Below are 23,340 nucleotides of genomic sequence, written 5' to 3'. Positions count from 1 at the left end.
ATCATATCATCTCATGCCCTTTTTACACTCCATTCTTCCTTTGGGCTTCATTGATTGGAATTCCCTTTTCATGCAATCTAGAAGAAACAAAAGTCTGCTACATGAAAAGGGAGAGGGTAAATTTAAATCACACATGCATGCTCAGAAGTCGGCAAAGGAAGAGAACGTGCCGCCGAGAGAGGGAGGGAGGGAGAGAAAAAAGAAGGAAGACATGTAGTCAAATGTCCCACCGGAAAATAGAAGAAGAAGTAGTAGAAGAAGAAGAAGGATTTCAACCCGTGCCATTAGATTCCCATCTCCAATCTCATCCTCATCCTCATTCTCGTTCCTATCTTCATCGCGAGAAAGAAATTAAAAAGGGGAGTTCTTATTTTACAACACAACACGAAAATCCACCCTTCCTCGCACCAGAAGTGAAAAAAAAAGATGGAGAGGAGGTTTCCCCCCGCCATGACCTCCTCTTCGGATCGATGCCCCCCACTCCTCAGGATCCCGCAGCGGGAGATGACTTCCCTGGGACAACGGTCTTCCTCCTAGGGATCTGGCCTTTGCTCGCGCTCGTCATCCACTCCGGCGACGACGGCGCCGGGAGGAGGAGGTGGTGGTGGTGGTGAGGAGGATCTGTCTTCTGTTGGTGCGGGGACGCAACACGGAGAGAAGGAGAGGGGATTCGGGATGGAGGTGGAGATCGAGATCGAGCGGTTCGGCCGCTGTCGTCACTGCTGCTGTTGTCGGCTTCGATTCTCCAGGTCGGAGTCTCTCCCACGGTGGTTGTTGTTGTTGTCGTTGTGGATATTTCAGCCTCAGCCGCCGCCGCCGCCATCGGGAGAGAAATAGCCTCGAATACAGCGCCACCGCGCTTTCCCTCGACATCACACTACGATGTCCCCTCGACCGTGGGCGAGACGACCTCCTTGGCCTCGACGAAGACCGGCTCTGGGCTGTTCTCGCGCGTGATGTCGTCGGCGCCGCCGTGCGTCTGCAGTTGCGGAAGCTGAGGGACCTCCAATCCGCCATGACCATTGATCCCCTCGTCCGCCGCAGAGGCGGCAGCACCCTCTGCAACAACGGGAGGGGGAGGTCCCGCGGCGGCGGCCGCCGCAGCCGCAGCCTCCTTCTCCGCCTGCGCGGCCAGGCGGGCCTGGGTGCGGTCCCAGACCTCCTTGCGGGTTTTCTCCTCGCGGAGTTTGCGGATCCGCTCGACCTCCTCGACGCCGCCGGATTTCTTGAGGCGGCCCTCCTCGACGAAGTGGCCGAGTTCGCGTTTGAATTCGCCGCCGGAGCGGCTCTCGAGTTCCCGCTGGCGGGCCTTTTCCGCGCGTTCGATCGCCTCGAGCCGGGACTCGTGGTTGACGCTCAGCGCGCGGACTTCGCCGAGGACGGAGTCCTTGGCTTGGCGGGGGTCGGCGCCGCCGAGCGGGTTGAGCGTGCGCGAGGCGATGCGGTTGGTGGTGGGGAGGAGGGCGCCGCCGGGCCCCGTGGCGGCGGCGTCGGTGGCGCCGGTGGTGTTGAGGTTCTGTTGCTTGGTGGCTTGCTCGACGAGGGCGAAGGTCGCGGCAGCTTTTTCCAGGTCGTCTTCGAGGTCGGCCGCGAGCTCCTCTTGCATGGTGAGGAGGTCGCGGTCGTCGCAGACCACCTGGAGCTCCTTCTCCCAGATCTTGGTCCAGGTGGGTTTCTCGCGCTTGAGGAATTCCTGGAGCTTTTTGAGCTCCATGGTGGCGGTGCTGATGTCCTTGCTGACGGTCTCAAGCTGGCGAGGCAGTGGTCGGACTCCGCGGGTGACGACGTCTTTCCGGAGATCTTCCACCAGGTCCTGCAGGTCGTCGACGCAATTGACGATCCGTTCGCTATCGGCATGCAGTGTCTTCTTGCCGGCATCGACATAAGCCCGGCCGGTGTTTGAGTCCATATCGGGGACCTTGGCATCCGCGACGGCTTTCTTGATCGTGGCAGCCTTGGATTTGATGGACACCATCGATGCGGTGATATCAGCAGCAAAGGAAGTGTACGTCTGCCGAACGACCGCAAGGTCCCGCCGTAGCGATTGGACTTCTTTGACTTGAGCAAGAGCGCCACGCGAAGACACTGGTGAGCCTGACACTGCTACAGCGGGCGCTGGTGGAGGTGCGGCTGCTATGCTGGCAAGTCCTTTGGCCGTCTCTTGTTGTCGTTCCGAAACCAGTTGCAAAGAGGATTGCTGTTCAGAGACGCTTGTACGGATGCCTTCCACGATCCTCCGGATGCTTCCCATGCCTTCGTCGAAATGCCGCTTGACCTCATCTAGGGCTTCCACATTCAGGACTAACACTGATCGCTCCTTGATATCACTCAGATCTTCCAGCTCATGCCGTACGCCCGACATAGGATCCTGTATGTAGATCTCTGGAAGATCGACACCATTATTGTGCGTATTCCAAGCGAACTTCTCAATGAATGCCAGTTGAAGTCTTGGAATTGTAATGTCACCGCCATCGGGAAGAACGAACTTTTTGATCTTGCTCTTGTACTGCAAGAATAGCGTGAGCTCCTTTCCTGCTCGAGGAGGACTTTCCGAAATAAATTGTGAAGCGCGGGGGGAGTATTCCTTGGCATGTCGGTTGATCCGGTTTCGAGGTAGATTGACAGCAGAAGCTGGCTCCGAATCCGTCTCCACCGCGGTTGGCGTGATCGGAACGTAGATCGATTCCATAGGGCCATTGAGTGTCGCACTGAACGTATTGCGAGCTGGCGCAGACACATAGGAAGTTCCTTCCTTATCCTCGGGTGTCCTCGCGGTCGGGCTGTCGAAAGGTTCTTCGGGCTGCGGAGGCTTGAACTCCGGTTGTTCGCGGTCGTGAAGACTGGGCTCTTCAGATATCCTCCGTACATCGGGTTCGCGGCTGTGAGATGCCTCATTGGCCGTTCTGTTCGTCCGCGATCGCGTGCGTGTAGGGAGGGCGACGCCCCGCGACCGAACAGCGTGCATGGACTCGCGAACATCCCGACCCCTATTCGGAATGGGCGAGTTTTGTGCTGGCGGCAGATTGGGGATGCCATTCATGGAACCTCCGATGGCCTTGTGTATCTGATACGCCGAGAAACGGCGAGACGCTCGTCTTTCCAATTCACCACCTCGCTGGAGGGCTGTCAGGGCGTCGTTGGCTCTCCCGGACGGCTGTGGTGGCGGCGGCTCGTGAATCGGCAGTGGAGGCGGTGTCTCGAGTTGACCGGTCGGCATGGTCTCTTCATCAGGGTATGGTGCGATCACTGGCATATTTTGCATCGCATCGCTCGAGAAGGAGGCGGCCGAATCCGACGCGGGCAGCTCTTGGATCTCCGGTCTCTCTGGCGCAACTTGCTGCGGGCTCATGGTGCCTCGATGAGGCGACGACCGTCTTGGTGCACTTGTGGTCCTCGGCGGGACGTAATCCGGCGCCGAACCCATCTCACCACTGTTTTGCCTTTGTGGAAGCGACCTCCCGCTCGACTGGCGCGCAGGAAGATCGTCCAGAGATTGCATCGGGTCCGCCGCAATGCTCACAGTGCTGGCGGTCGAAGCATGTCGCGGCGGCCGGGCCGGCTCTGTAGTTGTTGCGTCTCTTCCACTCCGTTGCCGCAGCCGTTGCTGTTTCTTCTTCAATCCATGCAACAAATTGATGATGATATCCCTTATCTTTGGCAGATACCTCTCCAAGCTCTGTTGTGTGGCATCCTGGCTCAACGTCTCTTCCAAGATTGTCCGAAGCATGTCGGGGACAGGCCCCAGATCGGTGGTGTCGACATCGATCGTGTTGAAAGCGCGACAAGCAATGTTGAACTCATACCCGAGGCGCACATAGACATCGGAAACCTCGCCCTCGGTCGCACGTCCTGTTGACCAGGCGGTAAGTGTTTCGAGGAGTTGTTTGGTGGCGACGAGGAGGTGCGTGACGGACTTCTCGATGGTAGAGAGCTGCTGCTGCGGCTGCTGTGATTGTCAGTTCTGTTTCGTCGGCGCATGAGCACGATGTGAGAACGCACAGTTGTCCTGGACCGGGTTCCTGTTGATCGACCGGAGCCGGCGCTGGTCCTCTGCATCGAGGACGACTCCTCGGGCATGGTTGCCATGTTGTCCGTCGGACCACTCGGGCCGTTCGGATTGTCTCGCGATGTGCGAGTTCCGCGTGCGATGGTCGCAATCGCGGCCGCGTGTGATCGGAAAGGCTGGTGGTCAAGTCGAAATGGTGCGGCCGATTATCGCAGTGTCTCCCAAGAAAGTGACTTTGGAACGCGGTGTTGAAGCGTAGACGACGTGAGCAATGTAGGTTTTCGGGCAGCAACGCGAACGTGTGGTCAGTCTGCGGAGCACGTCCCTGGGACACCGCGGCAGTTTCCCAACAGGATAAAGTTGATCCACTTGCGCCCAACTTTTTCACGAACGAGTGGTTTCGAGCATTATATTATGAAGATATGAAGGTATGAAGGTATGAAGGAAAAGCAGCCGGAATGAACAGGGAGGTGGTGTCTAAGCGGAGTGACGATGGCTGACCGGAACACGCATACAGGAGGTCGTGTTCAAGGGTGTCCATGTGTGGAGCGACGTCGAGCTACATTCGCTAATAATACTAGGTTATGGACAAGGCCGACGATTTGTTAGTCCCTCTCTGGACTCCGGCGAGAGAGAGAGAGAGATCACCCGCAGAGAGAAGGGAGGGCACGGAGGAAAGTGTGCCCTGAAACGACCGCAGGTAGGTGTACCTAGGTACTACTATACGACAGCTATGGCTACGATCGTTTTGCGATTATTACAGGTATTCACGAGGAAGGCTACCTAAGATGTGTATATATGTAAGTATGTATATATGTTTGTATGTAGGTAGGTAGGTACATCGATTCGCATGTACATCTGTATGTAAATATAAATATATATGTATATGTATACCTACCTAGGTATCTATGCTTATATGTATAGACTTTCCTGTAGCTGCACACTAGCCCACGTCGCCCATGTCATCGGAGCGCGCACGTGATCATCTTTGCGATACTCCATCAGAACGATAAGCTCTCTCGACACAGGTGATACACGAAGGGCGACCCGAGCAACGTGATAGGAAGAAGCAGGACGACGTTCCAATTCGACTCGGGCAGGCTGTTGCCGAAACACTACATGGGCGAGTCGTGGAAGATTCTTGTTCTGTGGTCTGCTTGGTTCTCCTGCCAGTCGTAAGTCGTTGCACGCTTGATATTCGCGGAGTCCATGCTACTCGCGGAGTCCATGCTACTGAAGATACGAGATTTAATTATAGAGACATGCCCCAGGCGAAATTGTTTATTGGAGATCTCCATCGAACACGCAGACAACAGCCTGAACACACACAGTTCTCTACCTCAGTGATAAGCAATGATGGGTCCGATCATCAGCAATTTGCGTAATTTGTTTGAACGACTTTGGGAAGGATAGATGCCCAGGTGATTTATTATCATGCTGTTATCCAGCCAGCCCTGGACGGTGAGGCTGCAATGGATGAATTTATTCTTGTCCTGCCCAGGTGGGCACAGTTTACTGTCATCAGTCGAGTCCAAGGTACTAGGTAGGTATCTACCTAGGTAGGTAGGTACTGTATGGTATGGTATACATAGACAATCCGTCGCCAGCCTGGCATTTCGGCCCCTACGAAAACCATGCGCTGCTGCTCCACATAGATCCATGGATTATTTCTTGTTATAACAATACTAATAATAATGATGTTCACGCCGCATGTCCAAAGCAGTGGTGCATCCTCGCTCAGCATCCGCCGCCGTCCTGTACGGTACAATCCGCAAGTGATTGGGGAGAGAACTGGTCGAATCGTGCAGTGTCGCTATTCAACGTTGCACAGTCGTTCTACTAACCTTACCGCACATAGGCATGCCGTAATAATCCTCGTCAGGTCTATGCATTCATACCCGCCTACCTAGGTATGTATGATTATAGTAACAGTTATACCTAGGTAATAATAATATCCAGTCGTCTGTCTCCCTCCCTCTCTCATCTTACTTACTCACTCACTCACTCGCTCGCTCATCATTATTCGTGTACCCTTCAAGCCCGCCCGTCTGCCCGCGCCCGCTCGCGCGCCAAGAGCTTCCCTATTGCCCTGCCCTACCCTACCTCCTACTGTACTGTGCTGCACCGTACCGTACCGTACTTACGTTACCACCTCCCTCCTCTTGTCATTACAGGACCTGTCCATACTTCGGGGATACGAGAGTGGAACTCTCACCCGACCTTTAACATCACATCCTCGCCGCTCGGCATCAACGTCTTGTGCACCGCACATCGACGCTTGCTGGCGTATCAGCTTGTCCATCCGTGATTGAAGGGTATCCTTCCCACATTCAGCATGTCGACCACCACGGTCAATGGCGGCGACCCTGCAAAGTCCATCCATCAAAATGGTCCCAAGGCAGCGTTCAAGGGCAACGTGGTGACCGGAAAGACCCTGGACAACTCTCGCAAGCAAGCAAGCCCACAACCGGACACCCAGAACAGGTACGTGGAAAAGATAAGGGGAGCGAGGAACTACAAAGGAGACACGTCAAATATCCGCTGGGAACGCCGGCCACATTTGCACATCACAACTGAATACAAGCACCTTTCTCCGTCCAAATTTCATACTGATCAGTGTTGGACCATTCATAGAAAACCCTGGCAAGGTCCTCACCCTTTTGCGCAGCGGAATACAAATGGCAACGCGAGCAACGATAGGGCTGCTGCAAAACCCGTACAACCCTCGTCAAATACAAAAGCCTCAACCGAATCACAACCAAACAAGCATGCACACGATCGCTCGATCTTTCTCTTCGCCAACCTAGTCGTATGTACTTTCCACACATGGTCCCTGTTGATGTCTCGCAACCTCGTGCTGCTCAGGTCCTCGCACGTATAGTCGTGTGGAGGATCTTCCAACGCACTTACTGACACAATTTCACAGGGACGAGATGTCAAACTCGCCTACAAGTCCGGCGAAGTCTTCTCGGGAGTCTTCAGCGGATTCGCTCAGGATGCTTCCAACACGGCTCAATACCGGTTGAAGATGGTCAGACGAGAACGCACTGCCACCCAGCAGTCTACCCCTCAGTCAGAGTACATCGGCGATGGCGAGGAGCATTCCATGGCATTTGATGTGCAGGACACCTTGTCATTGTCCGCTCAGGACGTCCCGCTCGGAACCAGCACGTCACAACAAAATGGTAGGCCTCCATATGATCTTCTACGAAAGTGCTTGTGGCTGATCATTTCCATTAGGAGCACGCGGCGGCTCATTCCTTACCGACACCCAAATATCCGGCCGGGAAGGAGCTAGATCAGGGGAGCGAGAACTGCAACGATGGGAGCCAGGTCCAGAATCACTTGCAGACATGTCATTAGGTGATTCCGGTGAGACGGGCTGGGATCAATTCGCGGCGAATGAGAAGAGCTTTGGTGTCAGATCAGATTATGACGAATCCATTTACACCACCGCTATCAACCGCAACAACCCAGACTACCGACGACGCCAAGCAGAGGCCGATCGCATTGCGAGAGAAATTGAAGGCTCGGCACCTGCCAATGCCCATGTGGCAGAAGAGAGGAGAGCCGAGGCCCGGCAGGACGATGCAGGTGATGAAGAGGACAAATACTCTGGTGTCCGACGCGAATCGGTTCCATTGCCTAAACGCGCGGCTGGAGCTTACGTTCCTCCCTCCCAGCGCGCCATCTCCAACATGCCGACGGTGGCCGGTGCTCCTTTCGATCCGGCGATCATATCTAGTCACATTTCGAAGCCGAAGCCTCAGCCTGCAACGCTCCCGCGGGAAGCACCGGTGCCAATCCCAGAGAAAGCCGTCGCTGCTGCGAATGAGCCGCAAGCAGCTCCAAGCCAGCCATCACAGCACACCACAGCTGCGGGCGCGGCCGAATTCAAGAATGGTGAGCCGCTTGCGTCTTCCGGCACCGAATCGGTCGCCAAAGAGCGACAGCCTACGGCTACCGGAAACTTGGCTCGTGACACAGCCGATGCGTTCAAACAGTTTGCAAACGAGGAGAAGCTGCGCATGCGACAACAAACCGAAGCGAAGAAAATGCAGGGCCGTGCCGAGAAGAATGTCAAGCTCAACGATCTCAAAAAATTCGCCGCAAACTTCAAATTGAAGTCGCGCGTGCCCGACGACCTTGTGCCAATTCTCGCCAAAGACCGCGAAAAGCAGTTGGAGATACAGAGCAAGGCCGAGGAGGCCGCGAAGGAAGAAGAGTTGCGTGCGAAGGAGAAGGGAAGCGAGAAGGCATCTCCCTCTCCTGCAGCTACAAGCATCCCAGCTGGAGCAGGAGCCAAGGGTCCCATCGTCGACCCTCGTTCGTTCGGTCAACATCCGCGCGCACGTGCCTCGCAACAAGGTCGCGGTGGCGCCATGATCACAGGACAAGGTCAATCACCACGTGCGCCGCTCAGCACACGCATCCAAGGCAACAATCAGTATTACCAACAGCAGCAGCAGCAGCAGCAATCCTCACAGCGACAGCCAGGAGACATGCGCATGCCTAGCGTGTCCTCAGCTACGGGTGATTCATTGAACCCAAATGCAAACCAACGGCTCAACGTCAATGCCAAGGCGTTCGAATTCCGACCCGGCGCATCCGCCTTTGCGCCTTCGGGGACATCTCCGAGCCCTCAGCGGATTTCCCGTCAGACCACACCACACATCCCATTCTTCGATGAGGAGGCCAAGAAGACTCCGTGCAAGACGGCCAGCTTTGATACTATTGAACGCTTGAGCAAAGCGGATTATGCTGACCACCAAAAGAAGCAATTCGCCTCGAATGGTGGGTTCCCGCAATCGTACACCACGCCACCTACGTGGGCCACGATCAAGGCCAACGACGGTGTCTCATACCTTGCCGCGTTTCAGAAGTCACAAGCCTCTGGCCCGGGAGGCAACATGCACGCCTCTCACGGCCAAGGCCAAATGCCACCAAACGGACCGCAAGCTCTTCCTATGCATATGGGAGGGCCGGGTGGACGGCAGATGTACCCGCAACAAATGGGCCATCCCGGCCAGTACAACCATTTCCAGCAGCAGTTCGGCCCACACGGGCCCGTACAGAATTCTCCACGTCAACAGCCTATTGCGGTCGCTCCCTTCAACGGGCAAATGGCCCAAATGCCATTTCCACAGCAGCCGATGCCCGGATATGGTATGAGTCCATCTATGCCATATCGACAATTGCAGCCCACGCCGATGATGATGATGCCAGGTCAGCAACAAGGTCAAAGTGAGTCCAAACAATGAACGTGGTGAAACTTCGTGTGCAGTGCTAACGATTGGCAGTGAATGGACCTATGCGTCCCGGCTACCCACCAGTGCAGCAATATTCAGGCGGACCTCAGATGGGCGGTCACATGATGGTGCAACAGCCGTCTTCGGGCGGCTACTCGTCTAACGGACCTCCATCAGGCTTCTCTCCGATGCCCCCGCACGCTCAACCTCACATGTCAAACCATCATCTCGGCCAACACCAGAATGGCTTCTCCGGCAGCCCCCGTCCGCCCATGATGCAACACCAAGGTTCGCACCAGGGCTTCTCGGTCATGCCTCCACAGCAGCAACAGATGCCCTATGGCTCCCAAGGCCCGCCGCCGCCGCAGGGAATGCATGGGTATCATATGGGCCATCGCACCATGTCGAACAATGGCTACCCTCCACAAGGGCAGCACCAAGGTCCACCCATGGGAACCCCTCGATCGCATAACGCCATGCCTTATCACCAGAGCCCAGCCGCTCCATCGGTTGGCATGCCGAACAACGTTCCTGCGCCACAAGGAGAGGACGGAAAATGAACGATAGCTATGACGGTCTCCTCATCTTGACATGAAGCCGGTCCTCAAAGAGCGCGTCGGCTCAGGCCAGTGGGATCTCGTACGATTCGTCCATTCGTCCAGGATCAAGCTAGACGCGCCAAAGCCGGCGACAATAGGTCCGCGGAGCCGAACAAGCTCACGCCTGAATCCGATGCGATCAGTTTCACGGGGCCCATGCTCACGGCTCCGTGGACATGGCCCGAAGCCGCCTCTCATTGACGTATATGGGAGCAAATCAGATCTCGGTCTCTGCATCAAATCCTGCTCAGACCTCACCCGCTCGATCTACGTCCTCAAATGGTCCAGTTTGGAACCGCACGAAGCCCACACACTGCAAGAGCAGCACCGAGCCACCATGCATGAAACCAGCCGTGCCCTGTCATTGCTGAGGTCTACTGAAACGGCAATCTTTGAGTCGCCACGGTCTCATCATCCGATCTGCAGGAGATCTATATTGGAATCAGTGCAAGTGAGAAATTCCCACGACATCCGCAAGGTCTCTCCGCGCGAGGATCCCAGTCGAGCCCTGCTTGGAGTCCCAGCCAAGGTATTCTCACCCTTTGACCTCCCTGCCGAGAGATGTCGACGCGTGGGCGCATATCCGCTTGGATTTCACGAAGGGGGGAAGATATGTAGGAAGAGACTCTCTGCAGATGGTGAATGTGCAGCATGGGAGGAAGTTGGCGAGTTGCTCTACTACTTGTACTGCAGATGGCTCGACATGTCGATGCTTCACCCCCATCACCTCCCCTCTCCTCTCTACTCGCTGTGTGCGGAACTGCTGTGGGCAGCCCTTTCTAGCTCCTCTCGATTCTTTCGATCGAGCAGGAACCAACAAATGTAAAGGCGCCATTTCTTGGAAATCATTCCCTTTTGTTGTCTTGTTACACTGCTCCCGTAGTGGCGACGTGCCTTTCATTTGCGATAATTCTCCGTCCCGTGTTGAATTGTCAGATTTTGTGGCTCGTCTTCGAGGCGACAGGCACAATATCTGTACGCCAAGTCGTGTCCGGAGTAACACGTAAGAGCAACCTCATAGTGCACCGTTGGCCCGCATACCATTCCATATCGCAAAGAAAAGGTGTCAACTCAGCCCTCATCCTTTGCGACGACTTCTCCGCCGTGGCGCTCGGGACGAGACGACGCCCTCTATTTTCCAGTGTACAACCTCGCCCTGAGGCATAGCCTCCGGCCTCTGAGATGTAACGGGTTATTGTATTACGATCCTTCGCAATACTCGTTTCCAACACCCATGGATATTGATGGGGATCGTTGTTCAATTATTATCAGGCACGATCCCGCGGCTCCGATGTTCTGTCTTCCGACTAGGGTTTGGGTTAAGTCTTTAACAGCACTAGCGGATTCGAATGGTCGACCCTAACGCTCAATAAATTACAAGCTCGTCGCCGTTCTGATTTCGCAAGCGGGCAGGACACCTGAGGCACAATATGCGGGAGACGGTCGTACTACCTGGGTCAGTAGCGTCTGGTCTGGCCCCGGCTACAGCTGCTTCCGAATGACGACTGCGAGGTTCGGCAAGTACAATGTGAATATACTGTAAAATAATATTACCTAGTAACGATGATGATTCCGCGGAGTGCAGCGGGCAATACAGCAGTATCGATCACGACCGGAAATTGGAGCGCATGGGTGTGTGCTGTCGAAGACCTGACAATATTGAGAATTCGATGCAACTGATATAGATAAACTCTGAAGAGATATCCCTTTGGTATTATTAATCACACGTGCTTTGGGAGTGGAGATGTGGACCCGTCGTTCACATTGGCTATGGAGATCGTACTCCCTGTGGCAGCATAGGGAGTTGGATAGGGGTCGTCGTGCCTGGCGTTCGCGGGTTCATAGATGCGCCGAGGATAGGACGCGGAGAAGTCGAATTGTTGACACACAGGGGAGAAGGCAGTGAAAGGTTATTGAAATGAGGCATGCAAGCTAGGGAGAATTTGAATTGATGAGGAGGACTGAGGCACAGGGATAAGAAGCGTGGTCGTGGCGGGCCTGTACAGATGTATGTATGAGTTTCAAGCACGATGTACAGCATTCGTACCAGGCAAGGTGAACCTGTGTCACCGATGCTTGTGCAGGATGTCTACCCACGTCTCAATGAGAGACCGAAGGTGTGTTCGAATCCTGATCCTGAACGATGCGAGGCACTCCTTTATATGGTCAGCTTGCAACGTGGATCGCAGGACAACAGATCGATGCATGCGATGGGTCTACGAGCCACCCTCCCGTTCAGCCCGTGAGGTAGAAAACGATCGCAACAACCTGCTCTTCACAGTATGTATTTCGCTCTGAGTATTTTAAAATTGCATTCTTGCCCCTGCTGAAGGTTAGCTTGCGCTTTTGGAGCTGTAGAAAGTAGCATGAACCTTAAGACTTTACTTCCCCAGTAAGGCTGCGAGGTATACAGTACATGCGAGAATGAGACGAGGAGGAGTAGAGTCCAACCGGCCGGAACTTGCTCAGGCAGATATTCAGCGATGTCGCCGAAACGCTCGCATTGGCAATCGAATGTCCATAGCGTGATTTCATGTGGGGGATTTGGAAGAATTATCTCCTGGACTACGGCTATTCGCCTGATCGGACTCGAGAGCTAGGAAACGGTCGTTTCAAACGTGGATGCGGATGATGCACGTGAATGCTGCGAGACACGAAACGCGAACAACGGGCGACGATGAAGAAAAGAAGTGTCCGACGGAAACGGTCTAGCCAGGTGCATCAACCTTGAACGGCTGTCCCAAAGCGATCATCGATGAAGTGCGGTTTATGGCAACCAGAAAACATACTCATTCCGCCTACACGGCTCGAATAGAATTACTGCTCAATGGTCATCCTCATCATCATCTCCAAAGCCTGAGATTGACCTCTCATTGGGGTGAGGGCACTAACAAACCATAAACATGCCGTTACCTCTTGCCTCACGAAATGTTCAGGAGCCCGCGACATCGCAGCAGAGCGAATTTAATGCGTCATCGTGTGTTACTGGCAGTCGAACGATGTGCATCTGACGAGTGAGGTGTGTAATACCCCTTCCTCCGCAGCTCGCATCTTCTCAGCCAACACGGTAGAAAGTGTTTCCGAATTTGCTACTCTACCTGGGAAATGCCGAGAAACGAGTATTTGTAAGAGGCTGACGTTGAGGGCGAAATTGCGGATGACAGTCAAGCCGGAAGGAACGTCGCTGGAATGATGACCAGCATGCTAATGTACTGGGGAAGACAACACCTGCACGGCGGCTTGGCTGATTGCCTCCCTGGCCCTGGAGTGAATGGTCTTGTTCTTGCGGCAGCGAAACACGCCGCCTGTTGGGATGAGATTGCGGCTTGGGAGATGAGAGGGAGGCAAACAACCCGGCAGCGTCTCTCTCCGGGCATCGGTTTCTGCTGCGCAGGCGCGGCTGGCCGTCGAGACAGCATGACAAAGATGATCCAAGGAGAATAACAGGCTCCGCGCGCTATTCTCCTCTGGTACGAGAAGGATGAGTCTAGCGGCTGGACCATCTAGACCTGCACCCTGCAGTCATCGTACGGCAACGAATGTACCGCTCCAGGGCCAAAATCTCACCAGCAAAGTTCGGAAATGTTCACGTCCGGGGATGCCCTTCCTACTGGAAGTGGTCTCGGCCCGCTCCCGCAGGTTCACTCTGCAACTTCGGTTCACCTGGGCAAGCTGCATTTTGGTGATGATCGTACGAACTTCCCTCCGGCAAAGGCGCAACCCGCCCATGTGCGATGATAATTACACACGATCAAGATCCACTAGCGCACATGCGAAGAAGAGAGGCAATGTCGAAAATCAGATCATTATGATCCGTCCACGTCGAACACGGTAGAGCGCCTTCCAACGGCCACGAGTCTTCCGGCCAATCGTATGGGTTCCGGCGCACACAATGCACACCTCTCTCTCTCTCTCTCCAGGTTCATTCGACGCGATCGCAAGACTACTGTAAGGCGGCTATCGTCCTCTCCTTTGTTTCTGATCAAAGTCATCGTCACCAGCCCAGCCAATGTCAGCGTTGCGGCGTTGCTGCGGCTCGCCTTGCTCCATCGGATCTCGAAATTACCGAGCTTGCTGCACACCAAATCTCCAGATGCGGCCATCATCACTTCCGGACGACAGGCAGTTCCACACGGATTAAGATTCGTCATGAACATAGAGACCAGACCGTTACGCCCCTTGTTCTTACCCTCGAGGTTGATATAAAGATGGTGCCCGTGGACGTCTTCAGTAACATTTCTCAGAACATCAGCTCGACATCAATACAATAGCATTTCATTCTTTCAACATTATACCTGCAAATTTCAGCTTACTGTCGTTAATACTCAACATGCGTTCCGCTGTCGTCGCCTCCGCCCTTGTGGCCGCCGCCGTCGCCGCTCCCCTCGAGTCGCGCCAATCCGCCATCAACGATGGTGTTATCCTCAACTACGCCTTGACCCTCGAGCACCTCGAGAACACCTTCTACCACGAGGCTCTCGAGAAGTTCACCGAGGCTGACTTCCGCAAGGCCGGTGTCTCCTCCGAGTTCTACTGCAACCTCAAGGAGATCGCCTCCGACGAGGCCACCCACGTCTCCTTCTTGAGCGGTGCCCTCTCCAAGGCCGGTGTCACCCCTACCTCCGTGTGCACCTACGACTTCGGCCCTTCCACCGTCGAGAACTACCTCGCCGTTGCCAACATCCTCGAAGGTGTCGGTGTCAGCGCCTACCTCGGTGCCGCCCAGTACATCTCCAACAAGGCCTACCTCACCGCCGCCGGCTCCATCTTGACCGTCGAGGCCCGCCACTCCGCCTACCTCCGCGACAACCAGCTCAAGCGCCAGAGCCCCTTCCCATCGCCTTTCGACGTCCCGCTCGACTTCGACGAGGTCTACTCCCTCGCCGCCCTCTTCATCAAGTCCTGCCCCGAGAGCAACCCGGCCCTCCCCGTCAAGGCCTTCCCCGCCGTCTCTGCCGCCCCGGCCAACCCCGCCAAGGTCGGTGACAAGCTCACCCTGACCGTCGCCAAGTCCGTCGAGGCCAAGGCTGCCTACTTCATCACCATCCTCGGCCCCGTCGCCGCCGAGCTCTCCGGCTCCGGCACCTCATACACCATCACCGTCCCCAAGGACGTCCAGTCCGGCCAGGAGTACCTTGTCCTGACCTCCGGCACTGAGGCCCCCACCGACGACAACATCGTTGCCGGTCCCGCCGTCATCGAGATCGTCGACAACGTCACCAACTCCACCGCCACCAACGACGGCCGCTACAAGGGCTGGAAGTGGAACTCCCGCCACTGGTAGATTATTCCTCTCATCTCTTGAGGGATCTTCACACACCAGTCGAGCGTGCCTGTAACACTCGATGTTTAAATACACATACCCCACAACGCTTTTTCGAGCATTTACTTTTATAATCTTTTTTATGATGATTTGTTTCCCACCGGGAAACAGGAAAAAAAGTCATTTTGGACACATGAATAATACAGACTAGCTTTTTGGTCGTACATAATTTCTCGTAACGCAAAAATCAAAATTTGCAGACAACTGAACGTTCCTTCTCTTCTATTCTCTGGTGCGATTGTCTTCAATCGTCACGGCTGTAGCTTTCCTATCCATCCACAACTTCATCGTCGGCAACGAAACTTGGTCCGTGATTGCTTCAGTCATCGTGCGGAAGGTCCATAATGGTGCTCCGTTTCAAGAGTGGCTGACGGAGTGTTTCCCCATTGATCCACCTCACTCCTTGCATCATGACAAAACGTGCCTGCACAATACTCAAGTGCAATCATCGCGCCAACGTCGGTGTTTGCCCATTTCGTCAACGCAGCTTTTTCACGCATCCAGGCCCGAGGCACACCTCCCGATACCCTAATCCTCCGTGCTGCAGGTGCGCTCATGCCGCGTACCGCGCGCGCCGAATCCACCTTTTATCACATACGAACAGTCCTCGAGGCCAATCTCGTCGTCGGCATGATGGGCTCTCGCTGATAAAGGCGAGTCTCGTTGATTCGGGCAATGGGATTCTCACTTCATCGGACCGAGGAGGCCAGTCCGCCATCACCGGCAACGGTACTCGGAGTGAGAAGAACGGAACCGGGAATTGCGATGGCTCCTTTCGCGTGTCGCGCGTCTTTTCGTGATTCGAGACTCTTGACTTGTCCAGCGTCGAGCTGTATTGCGATGCCTGCCGCGCAGCTCGATATCGGAAATATCACTTCATCTCACGACGACGACGACGACGAAGCCGCCTTTTCAACATGTTCGCTCGACGACGCGCGACCATGTTGAGAACCTTGGGAGACGCGATGACCCTGTTTCGTTGCTGCTGCTGCGGCGATAATTGTCGGTCTTCCCTTCGCAGGTGACTCGCCGCGGGTTTGTCATCGTGCATGCGGGCGAAGCCCCACGATTGCGTTGCGAATTTCCTCCCTACCCACGCCCCACCATCACCACCACCGCCGCCACCACGCCGCCACGGCTCGCCCTGGGTGCTTGTTAACCTCGGAAGGAGGCTTGCATATGAACACCACGCGACAAGGCGAGGAGAGCAAGCAAGACGTGGGCGGGAAGATTACTCATTCCGCATGACTTTTGGGAAGGTTTGCATAAGTTATCTTCCTCTTTTTTCTTGAAAGGCAAGGACATCTTGAATGAATTTTGAATTACATTGCCGAAGAACCAAACTATAGGACGAGATCTGCGTGGAAGCCTGCAAATTGAGAGGGGAATCAGGCAACATCGCCGCATCAACTTTTACTTATTGCACCTTGTCTAGAAGACTCGAACGACGACGCATTGAGTCCGAGATCACGAACCGCGAGCCATCTCGTCGACTGCCGCATAACCCACCCCGCAACAGCAGCACGTACGATCACGTCGTTCATCATGGCCGACTACTCCCAATACAACGGCATATCTCCCGCCATGGAGAAGCTCCTTCCCCACATCCCGGAGCCGCCGCCAGGAATGACCATCCAGACCCTCAAGCAATACCAGAACAGCAGCCGCGAGGAAGCAGTACGCGAGGACATGAAATCGCTGGCCGACAAAGTCGTGATCAAGGACCATTCCATCCCGTCCCGCGACGGCACCACCCAGATCGAAGCCCGCAGCTACCGACCAGCCGACAAACCCGCCGACGCGAAACTTCCCATCTTCCTCTTCTTCCACGGCGGCGGGTTCCTGCTCGGCACCCTCGGCACGGAGGACTCCACCTGCTCGCGCGTCGTCATCGCGCTCGGCGACGTCGTCGTCCTGCACGTCAACTACCGACACACGCCGGAATTCGTGTGGCCGACGCAGTGGGATGATTCCGAGGACGGACTGGAGTGGGCGTATGCGAACGCCGAGGCTTTCGGCGGCGACGCGTCACGGATCGTGGTGGGAGGGATCTCCGCCGGGGCGCAATTGACGGCCGCGCTGGTGCAGACGAAGAAGCGCGAGGGCGCGGCTTCGTTTGGGAGTCTCCTGGGCCAAGTCTTGATGATCCCGTGCCTGACGGATGAGCCTGCGAGGGAGGCCCTCTTCGCGGCCAAATTGAAGGACCCGAAAGTCTCCTCCTGGGTCGACAATGCGGATGCTCCGATCTTGCCGGTCAGTCGGGTGAGGCTCTTTTCGCAGCTGCTCCTGCCTCAGGATAAGGTGGTAGACACTGTGGATCCGAGGGTGAGCCCGGGCATCGCGACCGATGAGGAGGTCAAGGGTCTGCCGCCGGCGGTGTTTGGTATCGCAGGTTTGGACCCGCTCCGGGACGAGGGACTGTTGTATGCGGAGCAATTGGCTGCGAACGGGTGAGTCTTCTGCGTATTTCCGCTCGACCTCTTTTGTGCATTTTATCTGGTGTGGCTACGGCTGACTGTGAGATCTCCAGCGTACCGACAAAGACACACCTGTTCAAGGGTGTGCCTCATGGTCACCGACGGTTCGGTGACCTGCTCGCGAGTGCATCCAAGGCCTGGGACGAGGTCTTGGAGGATGGTGTTCGCTGGGCGTTATCTCGGCCCAAGCTCGAGGCGAACTCGCCGGTCATTGTTCATGAATAATGGGAGACTTTCCGAGACGAAGAAATATGCTCGAGAGTAGAAGTCTAATTGAATTGGACTATGCCAAAACTTGCACCGTTGCCGCATCAGATCCGGACGACGATCATTTCACGATACTGCGAGTCAGAGTGACGAGAAAGTATATACTGCACGCCGAGCGCTGATCGTCTATCTGCTCAGATTGATGACGGCGGATGCCTTTCCAGTGATACCGCCGGTAAATATTGCCATCGATAGATACCTAGGTAGATAGCCCTTGATGTCATGACGTCCGCCATATTCCTCCGCCTCCACGAGCGCCCAAGACAGCCACGCCTCAATGATTGTTAGTAGGACGCTTGCAGTGAGATGTCTCACACGATCCTCCGATCGTTTGCACATTCAGGATAAAGCGAGACATTCGTTGGGATCGGAGAATCTTTGGCGAACGAAAAACGCCGATCGAACTGTGGACAAGATCGGTGGCCGGAGAAGAGCCATGGGTCTGGTACTCCAACATGGAAAAGGCCAAAAACCTCGTCACTGTTTCAGGTCGCGGGTTTCCTTCATATTTCGTCAGAGTGATGGGGACCTGCGCTGTCGACCGTATAGCTGGGAAAATTACGGAGACTACTGTACTGGAAATCATCGTGCAGCTGTGGACACGCGCATTCCCAGGACCTAGGGTGTGCGGCGGATGGGAGGGACTGTCATAATCCCAGCGCACCGAACACATCGACGGGGACATCGGCAGCTGCTGCAAGGTCGTAATTCAACATGGCGCATCGGGCATGTTGCATGCATAGACGAGGCGAAGAAGAACCGTGGGTATGCATGTAGCTAAAAACGGGACGACGTGCCTAGATGAAGCCCTCGTGTGGCTCCGTTCCCAGTGTCTCCTTCCTTCCAATGGTCAGTCTCTTGGGAGGGCAAATCCAGCCCTCAACCGCGCGGCCTATTGGGCTGGGCAAACCCGGCTTCCATGAGAGCATCTCGACAACGCGCTCTCGCTCGCGATGCGATAGTCCCGGCATGGTGTTCCGAACACGATACCCAGTTGAGGTCATCAAACAATAGTGATCTTACATTATCGATTGGACTATTGGGTGATGATTGACGGAAGTGACTAGACCACAAAGAAAGTTTAGCATCCCTGGCGGGAAACAGAAGCCGCAGTCCGGACGACGTCACTTTTCGCCCTGAACTGGCCACGAACGTTGGTCGGAAATGCACCAAAACACATGGAGACCACGCATTCGGTTAGATCGGTCTAGCACTCCATAGATATCTACCTAGGTGGTCACCTTCTAGTGTGCAGACTTCACAGTGCTGGGCTGGAGGATGATGGTGGTGGTGTGGCAAGCGCCGACGTCGACAACAACCACACTTCAGGAAACAGCGATCCAATCGTTCATGACACTGTTCTGATCTCTACCGTGATCACTACCATATGCTACCATGTACTAACATCACCGGTCATGTCCCATCTCTGCTCCTCAATGGGCTTGGGACCATGCGCAAGCCCGCCTCTGGGTGTCCCACGGCATTGTCAGACACAAGCCCGGTGAGACGGTGATGCCAAACATGGCAGAGCTGATCATCACCATGGATGAACATCCCGGTCCGATTGACAGGTGATTAATATAAAATAGATGCCCTACCCACCACCACCACCACTCTATTGTGGAGAGGTATATTGCAGGCCAATCATGTCATTCTCTGGATGACCACAGGCCCAAATTCAATACAGTCAAGTAGATGACCAGACGTCTCGAATGGGATACACATGGTATTGCGCTATCTCCGTCTGTCAGCACCCAAAGTAACCTGAAGCGTTGCGGAACGCGCTTCTCCGCTCGTTCTTGCCGGGCAAACATCCCGAGTGGGTTCTGGTGTAGTTCCAGGGCTGCTTTCCATTCTCGTCGTTACACACCCGCACCTGCTCTCCATGCACTTGCCTTGTCATGTACAAGCCCATGGCTCTCGCTCGGCGTTTTGTCCGGAGTTCAGCCCACGGTACGAGATCATGAAAGCATCGCCCTGCATCCGTCCCGTCCATTCGCATGAAGCCACCCGGCTGCAGGTCATGATGATCAACTGGAAGTCTGGTCCAGATGATTTCGACCCGCAGACTGCGCCAACCGCGACTTCCTGAAGGAGCTGGCGCCATGCGGCCTGCTCGTCATAGTCTGCATAGGTCAGAGACACGGGAATTTACGAAGCTCGAGCGAGACATTGTGTTGGACCAGGCTGGTAGTCGCAATCATTTTCGCGCAACAAGACGTGTTCATCAAATCGGTTCGCTAGTGCTTCAATTCGGCGTTGCGTCCATCTGCACTCGTACCGGACCGATGATCTAGATCTGACTTCGATTGCATCCCTCCTCCTACCTAGCAGACGTTGGCGTCTTTTACGAGCATAGAGGACTATTGTTCAGTGCCCTGCCGGCGATGCCGGTTCAGCTATCCGTCCTGTTCGACAAGACCACATTTTCTCTCTCTTCACCTTTGCATCTGCTCAGCACCCAACCTTCTGCAAATCACACCCTCATCACTACTGCCGTCATCATCTCTTGACAGACGCACACAGCCGAAGCTTGTTATCATTCCCATCACCCTTCTCTACCAGCGAGTCAGCTTCATATTCAAGAGTACCATGTCTTGTAATGTCCTTCTTTCATCCTAAAAAGTCGCCTTACGCGGACCTCCGCCCTCAACCATGCCTGCCTCCAGTCCTCTCACCGACGCGCGCTCCGGTGCCTCAGAGCAGTAGCTTTCACGTCGCTCGACATCAGAAACCCAGGCCTAGTGGGATGTATTCTCGAGACTTCGTTGAAGACACCAAAAGCGACACCGCGAGCAATACAAGCGCCACGGACTCGGGCTTAGTATGGCAGATTGATGGGCGACGCTCGCCTCGTGTTGCCATCTCGCCGACCACAACTTCCAGCGCTGGCACGCACCCACAAGCGTTCCAACAACCCAACCTCTCCGCGCTGCAAACCGAAGGGCCTGACAATGGCGACGCTCATCTTGTCGAACCACTGCTCGAGGATGATCCGAGATCGTTCGACCTCGTACCTGCAACGACCGGAGGGCCACAACGGGGCTACAACATCGAGGAACGCGCTGCTCTCCTGACCAGTGGGCGTCACTTACAGACCATCTTCGACGACCCACGGCTGTATAAGAACTTCGTCAGCTGGATACAGACATATCGACCTGGTAGCATCCCGAGGTTGACCAACTATCGTCAGGCCAAGAAAGCAATCCAGGCGATCAAGTATTCGAATGCGATCACCAACAACATGATGGCTGTGGAGGGCCGAAGCTTCACTCAGGAGCGACCCGAGATCACCGTCTATCCTCACTTGGAGAAGCTAGCCAAAGGGACGTTTGATGAATTGGTCGCAGAGGACTTTCCAGCCTACATCTGTTCGATATGGATTCCCATCATCGCGGCGACCGTACACCAGCGCATTAACGGTGCGCTTCCGGACAGCCTCAAACAAGCCAGTGAGGGCCTCGCCGAAGTCTTTTGCCTGACCGATCCTCGACAAAAGGATGATCCCATCGTTCTGGCCTCGAAGGAATTCACGACGACCACTCAATACGGAATGAATTTTATCTGCGGCCAGAATTGTCGTTTCTTGCAGGGCAGTGGCACTGATCCGCTAGCCGTCAAGCGTGTACGTGAAGCTTTGAAAGCGAAACGCGAACATTCGGAGTTGTTCCTCAATTACCGTCGTGATGGGAGCCCATTCATGAATCTTTGCCTATTGGTGCCGTTGACCGATTTCGACGGCAACCTCAAATACTTCCTGGGTGCACAGGTCGACGTCTCAGGTCTCCTTCGAAGCTGCGCTGGCTTCGAGAGCTTCGCGCGTACTGTACGAGATAGCCAGGACGACGTTGACAACGACTTTGAAAGCAGCCGTCGCGGCTCCGTCCTCACCACAACCGCTGCAATGAATGCCGCAGGCGAAGATTTCCGCGACCTGGCGGAAATGCTCGACGGTGACGAACTCCAAACAGTGCGGCGGCATGGCGGCGCCATACATCGCGGTGGCGATTCTGCCGACTACGATAGCGATGACCGAACGCCCCGCCGCCGGCATTACAGTGACGCTGCGAGCATGTCATCTGTGGTGTCAAACCGTCCGCGCATGCTTCTTGTGGATCGCAATGAAGCGGCATGGTCAACGAGGAACGTGCGTCCGCATCGGATAGGAGGTGGTGCGTACGGAGAAAGCTCGCCGAATCGTGCCGCGCAGACATCGACGGAGGACTTACAGTTGAGGATGAATCGACAGTTGGACACCATGTACAAGGATGTGAGTATTCATTTCGCTCCCATTTGATCATCGATCGTCGCATACGCTGCTACTTCAGCGATTGGACTGGAAACCTCTCCTCTCATATGCTGTGATGATTTGCTGACCAATCTGAGTTTACAGTTCCTCCTCGTTCGTCCAGCTCCCAGCTTCAACATCACATTTACCTCCGCCACCATGCGCGACGAGGATGTCATGCAGACCGAATTTTTCCAGCATATCGGCGGCAGTGTGCGGGTCCGTGACGGACTGAAAGATGCCTTGAGTCAGGGACACAAGGTCACCGCAAAAGTCCGCTGGAGTTCCCGATATCGTCGGAAAGGCGCCGAGTCGAAGATGCCGACGACGTCCACCAGACCGTTCGCCGGAAGCAGCTACAACGGCTCCTATGGAAGAGGAGGAGGAGGCGATGAAGGCTTCTGGATCGACAACCCGAGAGATGGTCCACCGCCTCCATCAAGAAGTTCCCGGAAAGATGACATCGACGGGGAGTTGAGGTGGATCCACTGCACGCCGTTGGTTGACTCGACCGGACGGATCGGTGTTTGGGTCATCATGTTGATTGACGAATGAATACCTCCTTTCAAGATCGGTGATTAAACATGCATTCGGTCACCCGCGCGTCTCAGCACTCTCGCGACGCTGCCACGGAGTCTGAAAATCTGGAAAGGAAACCGCGAGTCGCATGAATGTCAAATATGTGCCTCTCACCTCAGCAACATTCACGAGATGGTAACCACATCTATTTTTACCCACCACCTACCAAACTTCCTCGATACCGACAAATCCCGCACCCCTTTTGTCCGATCGCTGGGAAGCAAGCAAATCCTCCCTCATCTCATCTTTTTTCACGAACCTTGCAACTTTATCTATGATACTACGATTCTTCTTTTCTTTCTCTGGGGGTCCCCGTCGCAGAAGCGGCAGTGCGCTGCGGTTGGAATGGGACTTGGTGTGCGACGAATGCGATGATTTCTTTTCGGAGGCCAACGCAGAAGAAACATTGTACTGTAATAACATGATTGTCATTGAAAATGGACATGAGCAAACAATTCTCCAGGCAATGCAATGTCCAGCCCTCCTACAGACAGCCTCAATATAATTGAGAGATGCTTGGTCTCCGCCGGGAGAAAGTCGTGGCGGAGAAAG

General features: G+C 55.0%; 6 protein-coding genes across 6 annotated transcripts; 5 read left to right on the top strand and 1 right to left on the bottom strand.

Annotated features, from left to right (window-relative positions):
* The first annotated feature begins 4 nt into the window (after window positions 1-4).
* Window positions 5-745, top strand: K489DRAFT_56128 (uncharacterized protein). The gene has a single exon (XM_033608722.1). The coding sequence runs from the start codon at window positions 102-104 to the stop codon at window positions 612-614; it is 513 nt and encodes a 170-aa protein (XP_033457471.1). The 5' UTR covers window positions 5-101; the 3' UTR covers window positions 615-745.
* On the bottom strand, window positions 665-4,334 carry K489DRAFT_56113 (AIP3-domain-containing protein). The gene is made up of 2 exons (XM_033608721.1): window positions 4,000-4,334; window positions 665-3,943 (listed from the first exon to the last, which is right to left on the bottom strand). Exons 1-2 carry the CDS (start codon window positions 4,084-4,086, stop codon window positions 878-880), a joined length of 3,153 nt encoding a protein of 1,050 aa, XP_033457470.1. The 5' UTR covers window positions 4,087-4,334; the 3' UTR covers window positions 665-877.
* A 2,007-nt stretch (window positions 4,335-6,341) lies between these two features.
* K489DRAFT_412388 (uncharacterized protein) lies at window positions 6,342-9,815 on the top strand (the record flags this gene model as incomplete). Its single annotated transcript, XM_033607924.1, has 5 exons — window positions 6,342-6,490; window positions 6,641-6,815; window positions 6,933-7,191; window positions 7,247-9,250; window positions 9,307-9,815. The coding sequence occupies 5 exons, from the start codon at window positions 6,342-6,344 to the stop codon at window positions 9,813-9,815; spliced, it is 3,096 nt and encodes a 1,031-aa protein (XP_033457469.1).
* Window positions 9,816-13,763: 3,948 nt separating this feature from the next.
* K489DRAFT_383242 (uncharacterized protein) lies at window positions 13,764-15,237 on the top strand. Its single transcript, XM_033605547.1, has 2 exons — window positions 13,764-13,802; window positions 14,099-15,237. The coding sequence occupies exon 2, from the start codon at window positions 14,185-14,187 to the stop codon at window positions 15,136-15,138; it is 954 nt and encodes a 317-aa protein (XP_033457468.1). The 5' UTR covers window positions 13,764-13,802; window positions 14,099-14,184; the 3' UTR covers window positions 15,139-15,237.
* Window positions 15,238-16,722: 1,485 nt separating this feature from the next.
* On the top strand, window positions 16,723-17,879 carry K489DRAFT_412386 (alpha/beta hydrolase fold-3; the record flags this gene model as incomplete). The annotated part of the gene is made up of 2 exons (XM_033607923.1): window positions 16,723-17,627; window positions 17,708-17,879. The coding sequence occupies 2 exons, from the start codon at window positions 16,723-16,725 to the stop codon at window positions 17,877-17,879; spliced, it is 1,077 nt and encodes a 358-aa protein (XP_033457467.1).
* A 2,791-nt stretch (window positions 17,880-20,670) lies between these two features.
* Window positions 20,671-22,764, top strand: K489DRAFT_324545 (uncharacterized protein; the record flags this gene model as incomplete). The annotated part of the gene is made up of 3 exons (XM_033601769.1): window positions 20,671-22,097; window positions 22,308-22,504; window positions 22,667-22,764. 3 exons carry the CDS (start codon window positions 20,671-20,673, stop codon window positions 22,762-22,764), a joined length of 1,722 nt encoding a protein of 573 aa, XP_033457466.1.
* Window positions 22,765-23,340: the final 576 nt, after the last annotated feature.

Source organism: Dissoconium aciculare (assembly GCF_010015565.1).
Source record: "Dissoconium aciculare CBS 342.82 unplaced genomic scaffold K489scaffold_11, whole genome shotgun sequence".
NCBI lineage: Eukaryota > Fungi > Ascomycota > Dothideomycetes > Mycosphaerellales > Dissoconiaceae > Dissoconium > Dissoconium aciculare.
This window is presented reverse-complemented; position numbering and strand designations above follow the sequence as displayed.